Source organism: Filicampus tigris, chromosome 6 (assembly GCF_054856515.1).
Source record: "Filicampus tigris isolate MCC_2025a chromosome 6, RoL_Ftig_1.0, whole genome shotgun sequence".
Taxonomy (NCBI): Eukaryota; Metazoa; Chordata; class Actinopteri; order Syngnathiformes; family Syngnathidae; genus Filicampus; species Filicampus tigris.
The window spans coordinates 12,902,578-12,914,778 of record NC_141222.1 but is presented as its reverse complement, the minus strand read 5'-3'; the positions used below and the strand labels follow the sequence as shown (position 1 = coordinate 12,914,778).

At 39.4% G+C, this 12,201-nt stretch overlaps 1 protein-coding gene across 2 annotated transcripts; it reads left to right on the top strand.

The window, feature by feature from the left end:
• The first annotated feature begins 554 nt into the window (after positions 1-554).
• caly (calcyon neuron-specific vesicular protein) lies at positions 555-9,844 on the top strand. 2 transcript variants are annotated; one of them, XM_086034599.1, is made up of 5 exons: positions 555-707; positions 3,860-4,035; positions 4,228-4,350; positions 5,679-5,792; positions 8,734-9,844. In XM_086034599.1, the coding sequence occupies exons 2-5, from the start codon at positions 3,907-3,909 to the stop codon at positions 8,971-8,973; spliced, it is 606 nt and encodes a 201-aa protein (XP_085890725.1). In that variant the 5' UTR covers positions 555-707; positions 3,860-3,906; the 3' UTR covers positions 8,974-9,844. The 2 variants fall into 2 exon arrangements, with proteins under 2 accessions (XP_085890725.1, XP_085890726.1); XM_086034600.1 differs by having other exon boundaries at positions 612-707; positions 3,897-4,035.
• The last annotated feature ends 2,357 nt before the right edge of the window (positions 9,845-12,201 follow it).

The window sequence follows — 12,201 nt, the reverse complement described above, 5'->3', positions numbered from 1 at the left end:
CCTCAGGGCTCAGGTAACGACCACTCACGGCGAACCTGTTTTCTGAAGCGGAGCCGTGAATGGTCGTTACCTGAGCCCTGAGCAGTTGTGATGTCATTTTCAGTCGACAGAAGGGACAAAATGGCCGCCCCCTGGGATGGCTAAAAATGGGTGGATTTTGCTGCTAAACTCATATTGCACAAACACAATATTAATCAGAATACTGTGTTTCAACTAGTGTGCCTGCATGGAAAAATATGTTTGGTTTGATTTCCACTTTAAGTAATGTTTTATTGTTGAGTATTGTTTGAATGTTATCGACAAAATAGTTCTACTTTAGTCTTGCTACTCAGTTCCTGTCTGTTTTTATGGCACAAACCATGATGATGTGTTATTATGTCTTATTTGATCATCATCAACTAAATTGTCATTGACACCAAACACGGGCATGTTTACTCTGCAATTATCACCAAATCTGAGGGCTTTTCAAACCAAATCTATGACTGCTATAATAAAACACTGTGTACTATCAAGCCGTCTATTACTTCCCATCAGATGAGTCTCAAGGCTGAGTTCATATTCAACTTCCGGAAGCTGCCGCAGGCTGGGAGACATGCGCAGTGCGGTCACAACACATCACCACGGCAACCATCTTTCACAGCCAAGTCCCCGGCAGCATCAGTGGCGTGCGATCACCTCCGCTTGGCCACAGAACAGAGACATCCGCAGTAAGTTCATTCTCTCTTTTCTGTGTTTCGAGGCTGGAAATTAGATGCTGAAATATTACAGCTCTGCTGCGACAATCTCGTTGTAAAGAAATATGTTTTCATTTGATCGTCATTGATTAGTGCAGGTTAGACATCATTTACCTTGCCGGTGACACACTGGACCTTTATTGGTACTGAGTCTGACTGCCTTTTTTTCCCCCAATGTTGACTGCATTAGCCAGCGATCATCCCACCACATCCGTTAGAGGAACTGCATTGTCACATCATACAGAAGGAAAGGAAATAAGCACATTTCAGTGTTTTTGTCAGTTCTACATGTCCTGTGGATTTGCTGTTGCATTGATGCTCTTTTGTCTGACTGCACCTCCTTTGTTTAGTCATCTAGCTTCAATGCAGCAAGTTCACATTTGCATGGGCAGTCAACCTAAACTTGAGGCATACAAAACACTATTCACACTTGACAGCATTTCCTTTAGCCAATATGGAGGGGGGGAAACTGTCGATCAAATAATTTTATTTTATTTTTTTTAAACTCACGTTTCTGTGCCACTGTATTGAGCTCAGTAATGATGTCCGAAGGAGTTTCCATAAAATGGATGTACAGTGTTCCCCTGCTGTATCGCGGTTCACTGTTCGTGCCACTACGTCCAGACGCTCACAATGCTGACTTGCCGACATCACACATCACCCAGCCTCATAAAGACCCACAGATAAGACAATATGTACAATATGTCATGTCATGTCATCTTCCAAACCGCTTATCCTATACAGGGTCGCGGGGAGTTGCTGGAGCCTATCCCAGCCGTCAATGGGCGAAGGCAGACTACACCCCGAACTGGTCGCCAGCCAGTCGCAGGGCACACATAGACACTGTCACTGAGCGGGAATCGATCCCACGCTGCCCGCACACAACTCAGGCGTGTGTACCACTACACTATCAGTGGACTCAATATGTACAATATTTCTCTGCATTTTATTCTTATATTGTGTGGGTGTGTTGTGTAATAATTCTTAATACATTTAAATGTGTTCGAAATGTGTGCAAAGTGTAAAACTTTTTTTTATTTTTTATATGATCTCTCGATTGCGGATTTTCACCTATAGCGGGTGGTTCTGGAACATATCCTCACCATCAAAGGGGCTTTAATCTCTTTCAACTTCTAATAAATCCCCTCATATTGTTATTCTGTAGACCACAAATTGCTGGTTGCAATCTGGTAGTGCACTGCATTTTGCCTCAACTGCTATAACACACGATTAATTAACAATCAATTCAACACTTTCACTAGAATCCGTACTAAGATAATTGATAAATTGATTGTGATGATTCTAACACAGTAATGTTAATGTCCATTTCCAAATATGTTGTAAGTTTGAAGTTTCATATCAATAAATCGTAAATGTTTTTAAAATGGAACTTGATATGAGTTGCAGCCAAAGGGCTGATATGTTTTCAGCTGTGTGAATGTGGAGTGTTTGTTAGTCTTCAGGCTAATTTGGTAATCACAGATGCTAATCAGGATGATTCATCGCTCTCACACTTTCATCCACCACCCGCCCACACAATCAGAACATTGGATGTACTTGAGTAATAACGTTCTCCTAATGTAGAGAGCTTCTCCATACTTCATGTGATTTGATTCTGCCTCCGAAAATGGATTTGATTGACAAATGTATTGCGACGCAGCCACACATTTATTTGCCAGCCCCTTTCAGACCGAATTCGCCAAAGTGGGACATTTACGTGTCCAAAGTGCACATTCACACTGCCAAAGTGCACATTCACAGTGCGTTGCGTGTTAGTAGTGAGTCAGCGCAGCAGTGGGTTTTATATCATTACTATGTGCAAAAGACCTTTGAATGACTCATTACTCCTTCCTGTCACATTTGGATGATCATTTGTTTAAAGGGAGAGAAAAATAGATGGTATCAATGAGTACCATATTCAACAGTATAGACACAGCTTTGAGTAAAACCGGCAGATGAATCATATATTTTTTTTGAAATTCCGAACTATGACCTCATTGACAGGAAAAGCAATCTTTTCATTATGCTGTGCTATGCCCCAAATGTATTGTACAATGTGTTGTTTGTAATTGCAGCACACCTCTACTGGAATTGGTCTTGGTAGATGGTGAAATTTATTTATTTATTTATTTACCTTCTTAAATAATTTGGTACTGTAATTTGCTTAGTACTAATAATATGATACAAAAAAATCTGAAAAAAATTAGAATTATCAATTTTTTTTAAAATCGTGTATTTTATTACATAATGTTTTTTTTAAGTAATCAAACACTCAAACACAAGCATAACTAAAATAAACATATTTTACATTTATTTATATTATTAAATGATTGGTCTATTTAATGTGAATAAAAAAAAAAAATCTTATGACTTCCTTTGTGGAGTTTGTCTGGCTACTCCAGCTTCCTCCCACAAAACCATACACTTTAGTTTTGAAGACTCAAAATTGTCCATAAGTGTGAGTATGAATGGTTGTTTGTTAATATGTGGACTGTGATAGGCTGGCGCCCAGTTCTGAGTGTATCCCGCCTGTCCCTCGAGGTCAGCTGGGATCGGCTGCAGCACACCCGCGGCCCTAGGCTTAGTGACACAGAAAACAAACAGGTGTAATTGACATTTATTTATTCATTCATTTATTTTAATAATTGTGTAATTTAAGCATAGTTAAATATTCTATTAATCAGTGATTCTCAACTCTTGTCACCGTAGGACCTGCATCTTTTTATTGCTGCAATGTCACAGCCCTTTTTTTCGATTTTATCAATAGGAAAGCATTTTTGTTGCTCATTAAAACTTTCCTCTGAAAATACATGGACCGTATGTGAGATTTAGAAACTCACTTTCAAATGAGTTTGACATACCACCAAAAGCTTCTTTCTAGCTATGACTTCCATTAACCGAAAGTTGAGCTGCACTTTATTACTCAATACTGTATGCAATGTGGCGGCACGGTGGACGACTGGTTAGCACGTCCGCCTCACAGTTCAGAGGTCGTGGATATGATCCCGGCTCCGGCCTCCCTGTGTGGAGTTTGCATGTTCTCCCCGTGCCTGCGTAGGTTTTCTCCGGTTTCCTAAAAAAAATTCCAAAAACATTTCAACATTCTCATCAAGGACCTCTTACAGACTCTTCCTAGGTCTGACTTGCCTGTCCCGCCCGCAGCAGTGCAGTCATGGTGAAGCTGGGCACCAATCTGTCTGATAAGATGGAGAAGCAGCCATCTGCAGATGATGGTTTTGATAACATCCCCCTCATCACACCCCTGGAGGTCAGCCAGCTCCAGCAGTCTTTTGCGGACAAGGTAGGCCCGGCCTTGTTTTTTTTCTGCAGATAACGATGCTCAATGACCACAATGCCCTGCCCATTGCAACGTTGCAGATGGAGTGAGCAGATTGCATCTTGATGCAACCTTCCCGCTAATCTGTAGCATCGCACTAACTATTCAATTACAATTAGTGTACTTATTTTAATTGCACAGTTTCTGCCGCCTCAGGTTATTGTGAAGACGACGACTCATTACCAACTGCAGCAGAAGAAAAAGAAGAACAAGTTGTTCATGCCCAACATTGAGAAGCTAAACATCAACTTCTACAAAGACGTTTCTGACAGAGCCAAGGTACACTATATTTATGTATGTATGTATGGATATATATATATATATATATATACATGTGTGTGTATATATATATATATATATATATATATATATATATATATATATATATATATATATACATGTATATATATATATATATATATATATATACATGTATATATATATATATATATATATATATATATGTATACATGTGTATATATATATATATATATATATATATATACATGTGTATATATATATATATATATATATATATATATATACATGTGTATATATATATATATACATGTGTATATATATATATATATACATGTGTATATATATATATATATATATATATATACATGTGTATATATATATATATACATGTGTATATATATATATATATACATGTGTATATATATATATATATATATATATATACATGTGTATATATATATATATATACATGTATATAAATATATATACATGTATATATATATATATACATGTATATATATATATATATATATATATATAGCAGCAAAAATATAAACGCAACACTTTGCTTCCATGTTTTATGAGATGAACTGAAAGGTCTATAACGTTTTCCACATATACAATATTTCTCTCAAATATTGTTAACAAACCAGTCTAAATCTGTGATAGGAAGCACTTCTCCTTTGCCGAGATAATCCACCCCACCTCACAGGTGTGCCATATCAAGATTCTGATTAGACTCCATGATTAGTGCACAGGTGTGCCTTAGACTCTCCACAATAAAAGGCCGCCTCGGTTGACAAAATGCTCCCATATGTGCAATTTACATGATCCATGAGAGTTTTCAACTTCCTCTGCTGCTATTACAATGAATGCGGACTAATCACTTTGCCTTAATGTGAACATGCAGTTTTTTTTTCCCACCAAACATTGCACGGATCGTGCCCAGTCCAAATTGTGGTCCATAATCCGTACGGATCACGGATCCGTTGCACAAATAATGTCTGTATATACTGTATGTATCATTCTTTGGAAAATTGGTCTAATTCACTTTTTGGTTGTTTTATGTTGCCCACCAGTTTGCGATACCTTATTTGGATACTTTAAAATAGTGCAAAAGATTGTAGTTGTCCAAAAAGATAAGAGGATTCCTAACTTTTACAATAATTACATTTTTCGAATTATTATCCCTACTACAACTTTTTATGTTCTTTTGCTACTTCCATCTTAAAAATTATTCTATACAGTAAACGCACTAAACTTTGTCCAAGGTAATTCTGCCGATTTTTAACTATAAATGCATACATGTGTTCATTAGAGTGTGTCTATGTGTGTGTGTTGTTTAGATCACAGGCCTGATCCTCATCATGCTGGCCTTCCTAACCAGCCTCCTCCTCCTACTCATGTACAAAGCCATGTGGTACGACCGTCTTACCTGCCCACAGGGTTTCATCCTTCAGGTACACAACACACACACCCGACAGAATGTGGCTCATCTGGCACTTGGTTTCCCAGCACACCCTCACATCCGTCACTTGAGTAGATTTTTGTCTCGACACTCGAGCAGGAAACTCATTATCTCCTAACGACACCTCAGGGCCATCAAGTACCAAAGCAGTGCCGCCACGCATGTTAGTTCAAGAACCTCTCTCGCAGGAGGAAAGACTAGAGGGAGGTACAGGGCTTGGTTTCTGGTCAGGCAGTGGCCGGGATGCCCGCCTGTGAATCGGAGGGGTCTTTAATTAGGACTGAGCGTGACTAAACTGTGATTAAAGGCTTTGGTATGAGGGGACAGCAGGGAAGAAGGAATGGGGAACCTTTGAAGTGTTTTGTCGGATACAGTTGCTTTTTGCATTTTTCCCAGCTATGAGAGGAAGAGTGAGTATGGGTGATTCTTTTAAGATGTTTCAGGACCAACTGTTTGAGAAGATCAGGAAGAGAAGTTAATTCCAACCTCTTTGCCGTGAATCGTGAACAAGGTTAATATAGTTAATGAAAACGAACGAAATAATTGAAACTAGAATACAATTTTTACAAAAAGCATTTTTCGAAATGGAAAAAAAAATAAAACAAGAGAACTTACTGAAACTACATTTGACATTGTGTGGTTGTTCTCTCGTAATTTTAGCCCGGACGCATTGGAAGCTTTTCAACGCCCCCAGCTCATGAGAGAGCTCACTGGTGTGTCTGACTACGAATGATGGTTTAAACCAACTGCAGTGTCTACTATATTTCCTCACGAGGACCCTAAATGCCCACAAGTGATGAGTGAAAACCGTGCTAATAGACGCGAAAGACAGGAGGCGTTGGACACGTACATGGACCATATTTCTCCATTAGCTGTAGCTACGAACGGCCACCGAATTAGCAACGGAGGAAGGTAACGAGCAGCCTGACATCTGTCAGTGTGCGATGTTGACCGCTACTCCTCGGATAAACATGACATCAACTTGATGTTTTCATCACAGGCTTCTTCCTCACTTTCCTCATATCTTTGACCACGCTTTGGTTCAAATTGAAAAAGCTGAACTGAGGCGCTCAGCGCTGCTGACAGATAGCCGAGACTGCTCAAAACACAGCGTGCAACCATGTTACGTCACCACCCAGAATGAACGTAAACACCAATGATGACGTATATGCAAATAAAGTTTCTACATAATATATTAAACTGGGTTATTATTATAAAATGTTATCTTGTTGCTATGATTCTAACCGAATAAATCATATAGAGCCAACATGTCATTACAGTCGGGGTTCCTTTTAATTGTGTCTTTTGTTGAGTGTTATTGCAAAATACTTATTGTAACTAACAGCTGTTTCAGTTCTTCTCCCATTTTCTATCCATGCAAGCATGACTGCCAGGAAAACTTAAAACTAACAACTTTGTGGTAAACTATAAACAGGCCCAGATTTCACACCGAGTTACTCCAGTTTGTGAGTAAATTAAATAAATAAAACAATATACGTGCTTTTGTGAAATATTTTTGGGTGGTGCTAGGAGAGGTTTCTCGGACAAAAGTTGTGCCTTGGCTCAGTAGCTAAAGGTTGAGGATTACCAAAGTAGCAGATGAACCAAAACTATCACATTGATCTTGGCTAATGGGAATGTGTAATTCAATTCATCCCGTTACTACAAAAATAATTTGGGTAATTGGGAATTAAGAGGAACTCTGTTGCGTTCTCTGTTCACAAGATTTGAAGAACTGAATTTCATGTATACTCTAGTGACAAATGAGTGATACATGTATCTTATGAATTATTATTTAAACAATATCATTCATACTGTTATGTATCTGCAGTACCGGTAATATTACATTTTAAAAGGTGCACTCACCCTAAAATGAGTTTAAAACGTTTTGCCAACAGTTGTTGGCCTGTGTCCTATCCCTGAAGGCCCTGATACACCAAACCGACGTTGGAGGTCGTGAAGCGTCGTGGCGCCGTCTGATTGGTTTAGTGACCACCGTCGTAGTGTCGTAACCCGTCTCTAAGCGTCTGGGGGGCATTTATGCATGTTGAATCTGCGTCGCCAGTCGTGACTTTTGGTCACTCTGATTGGCTGTTGCTAGCGAATCAGCGCTTGGAGCACCAACGGGATGTGACAAATGCGGATAAACAGTGAGCACGCCTTCGCTGCCTTAATCTATATAGTATATAATCTATATACAGGTTTATTTCACAATACCGCGCCAAGAACGTGATGGTTTACTTCACGTGGGAGTTCATCGTGAGCGAAGAATATAGCTGAATGCATTGTTTACGTTTTTATACTCCGCCCCCGGCCAATAGCTTTCCGGTAGGATTTTTCTAACCATGAGAAATGTTGACTACCGCCACCGATGGTATGGAAGGGTATTACATCTTATGCATGCGCAGAAGGTACTTTAATGGTCAGCGTCGCTGTCTGTCGTTGCGGTGTGTTTTGCCAGCGTGACGTGCCGACAGCCGGCCGGATGCCACAGGGGGTAAGCGTCTGTCACTGTTGGTGAACGTCGTTTTGCTCTCTCTAGGCCTTAACTGCCTAATTTTCGGTGCTCGGTAGAGATAAAAATTAGCATAGCTGCTTATGGAACCCAAATTCCTAACACAATCCATTCCAGTATGCTGGTCAAGTGCCAATTTGGTTGTTTTTTTTTTTTTTTTTTTTTTTCTGTTGGAAACAATACCAGGATCCTTTTTGATTTTCATCAAAAAACATGTAACTTAACAGGCAAGTATGACCTTTTGAACTGCAACCTCTGCGTAACATTAGAATGTCAAAAGTAATGACCAATGACGAATAAAGGATACCATGCCTCTGTAAAAAGGAAAACACAGCAAAGAGAAGGTTCCAGCATGTCAAGGTCCTGGATGTGACTACCGGTATGTGTGTCAGTCAGTCTGTTGTTTCTGTGCGAACAGCAAAGGCACTGCACTCCGGCTGCTCTGGAAATGTTCTCCAGCGAGCAGCAGAATCCCGCAGACATCCAAGGCAGCAGCAACTCTGGGCTCTATGCCGCCCTCAGCCGCCTCAACCAGGTCAAGAGGGCAGGGCCTGAGATGCCATCGCCATGGTTGCCGGTCATCAGAGCTCTGAAGGAGACCGATGCCATCAAACATGACAACCAGCCAGTCAAAGGTGAACCGGAGGGAGAAGAGTGAATATCGGTGTGCTTTTTTTTTTTTTTTTTTTTTTTGCGAACCGGGCAGTCAGAGATGTTTCAATGCATCCCATAATCAAATTGTGTGTGCGAGTGCGCGCTTTGGAGGTTGTGGTCAGAGCAAGAATGTTATTAAAATGTTGGAAAATTGCGAAAAACGTGTACATCACATGAATTCACGATGTATCCATATTGTGGTGTATGTTGTCACGGTGGAATGTTGAAGGTGACGCATTTTATGCCAGTTGTCATCGTTTGCTGTTGCGGGACAATTTTTAAACATGTGCTATCATTATGAAACTTATCTTAAATAAGAAATGTATGAATGTCAGAACTGACTGTTATTGCCCATAAAAGAATAATTGTCATTTTATTCATAGTATGTAAGTAAATGACATAAAGGAATGTCTTGTTGTGATTTTTAAAATTGAATGTATCTGATGTAGCTATTTTTGTCTGCTCAAGGGTAACACATTTACATTTTATAGCTTCTTTCTACTAGCGCTTTGTCTTATATTTTTATTTGAACATCAAACATGTTTTCTATTCCAGCAATTACATCTTCTGTTACTTTACAACAAATTGTACATCCATTTTGAATGTTGAAGACACAGTCTTTTTGTATTCCGTTTGATGCCAGTTTAATGATATACTTATGGTGTTATAATGTGTCATTACTGTCACTCTTTTCCCAGGTCCTTCTCTTTATTTCAAATGGCGACTAAATTGTGTTTTTGAACATGCGCGTTAGTGTGTGTGTGTGTGTGTGTGTGTGTAGGAGTGTGAGATCACAGTACAGCTTGTCCTTACATCACATCCATCTGCCCGGATCTCACTGCATGGACAAATAAAAAATGTCGATTTCTTTCATTCATATGCCTCTTTTCTTTATCTGTGTTCGTCTGAAGTGATTCAAGTTTGACCTTGCATCTCCTTTGTACTTGATTTCTGGGGGTTAACAGTTCTAAAACTAGACGCACATGGACATAATTGATGGTCCTCTTTCAATGAAGAAAAAAACAGAATGGTCACTGAACTAACTTAAAACTGCTGTTCTTTAAAACACAAGGGAGACTCAGTTATGTTCTGGGGCTGCTTTGCTCCATCTGACAATGAAATGTAAAGACTTCAAACCCTTCTCAAGCAAAAACTGTCAACTTTCAGAAAGCTTGGTTTCCGGTTCCATGAGCCCTTCACAAAATCTTACGGACCATTTCTAACAAGAGCAGGAACATGAAGTCTCAAACCTGAAACGTGAGGAGCGAGCAAAAATATACATGGAAAGATTCATTGAGAGTTAAAGAAATGACTTTTTATTATTTTTTTTAGTGATTGATTGTCAGCACATTTTTTTCATTCGTTAGTGATTTAGTAAGTTTCACATTATTTTAGTGACTACTTTTGGTTTATCTTTCATTAATAAAATGGTAACAACCATTCTATCCACGTGTATAGTAGATATTCATCTGCATCTCATTTCCACTCCCAAATTTTCCCACAAGTGCTCAGAATCAGTAATTCAGGGTTTTGAGTGTGTGTGGCCATTGTAAACTTTTAAACACAGTCTATTAGGGTTTACTTTTCTCTGTAGTGATATCGGTGACATTGGATGCAGTTGGCTCATGCCGTGAAAGTAAATTAGTTCAAAAACCTTTATTGTGTACTTATTTAAAGAATTTTCACTTGGTAAATGTTTAGCACATTTTACCAGGAATTCCAATAAGGGGTAGTCACATAAAAGCCATCACTTCCATTTTATTTCTTGAGAATATCAAAGGGTCTAAACAGAAATTAGAAAAGCAACTCTCTGAGTTGGCCCACAGTGCTGTGCGAACACTCATTTTGTTCATGTTCCTGGAATCCAACTGCTGTCAAATGTAGTCTTAAAAGTGATGCGAATGATGTTCCCGCAATTGCATAAAATCTTTGAAGTCACTTATAGAACGTTGATTACCTTTTGTTGAACTTAAAATCTGTGAAATCTAAAATAGTTGAGACGGCCTTCCTCTTGAAAGTGTTATATACGATGAGCTCATCAGCAAGCTTTGCACAAGTCTGATAACTTTCCTGACCATTTGACCCAGGTGTCTTGGAACAGGTATCATATAAAGCTTGTTGGATAGGGGCTCATGAGGACGGGGTGTGGAGACCCCTGTATTATACAGTCGCTATGTCCTTACTGGGGAGCATAGTGATTGAGTGGTTAGTCGTCTCACATTAAAGTGGGAAATCAACCCAAACATATAATTTTCAAGAATATGTTCTCAGCGGGGCCACTAGTTGAAACACGGCATTCTGATTAATATCGCGTTTGTGGAATATGAGTTAAGCAGCAAAATTCACCCCTTTTTAGCTATCTCAGGGGGCGGCCATTTTGTCATTTCTGTCGACTGAAAATTACATCACAACTACTAAGGGCTCAGGTAGCGACCAATCACGGCTCTGCTTCAGAAAACAGGTCAGCTGTGATTGGTCATTACCTGAGCCCTGAGCAGTTTAAAATTTGTTGTGTGTAAGTAATTAATCACCGCACCATACTGAAGGAACAATTATAAGCACAAAGACAACAACAAAACTGTGTTCTGTGATTTGGTGGTAGTTGTTTTGGTGGTGACTTCACAAACTGTATTTTAAAAACCTTGTGTTGTCAGTTTTCAAGTGTTTGTGTTCAGGCTGCAGAACACTTTTAATGATAAAGAAATGGTCCATATGTTTTAATTCAAAACAGTTGGCTAAATGACCCTAAAGTGAAATGAGACAGGCTCCAACAACCAAGACCCCGAATATGGATGGAAGGGGCTACTCATTTAAAGGGGATATATTATGGAAAACCAAGTTTCTCAGCAAATGACATGATCATGCATTCATTGTCTTGAACACTCGCTTGCTTTCAACAGTGCTTGGCTCTGCTCCCACCACTAGAAGCAAACAGTCGCGGCCAAGCGAGGCTGAAGAATCGAGATAGCCAGACGCAGGCTAACGCTCCGGCAAAATCCAGTCCACCAGTTAATTGTCCACAAAAAACAGGCTTCCCATTGGCCCAGCATCATGTGGGGCGGCATGGCGACTGACGTGCTGCATGATGAAGATCCGCCGCTAAATTGAGCAAATTCGATTATTGCAAGCAATGTGCTGTAAAATTAGGTTTACGTGTCACAGACAGAGAGACACAGAAAGATGTTAAGACACCTTGGAACTGTCTTGAATTGTGAAAAAAATGTCACCTCTC

Bases quoted from the DNA above. Each gene is read 5' to 3' on its own strand.
- caly (XM_086034599.1), top strand. From the start codon at position 3,907: ATGGTGAAGCTGGGCACCAATCTGTCTGATAAGATGGAGAAGCAGCCA. The intron at 4,351-5,678 runs GTACACTATATT...TGTGTTGTTTAG, and splicing joins ACGTTTCTGACAGAGCCAAG to ATCACAGGCCTGATCCTCAT. The intron at 5,793-8,733 runs GTACACAACACA...CTGTGCGAACAG, and splicing joins CACAGGGTTTCATCCTTCAG to CAAAGGCACTGCACTCCGGC.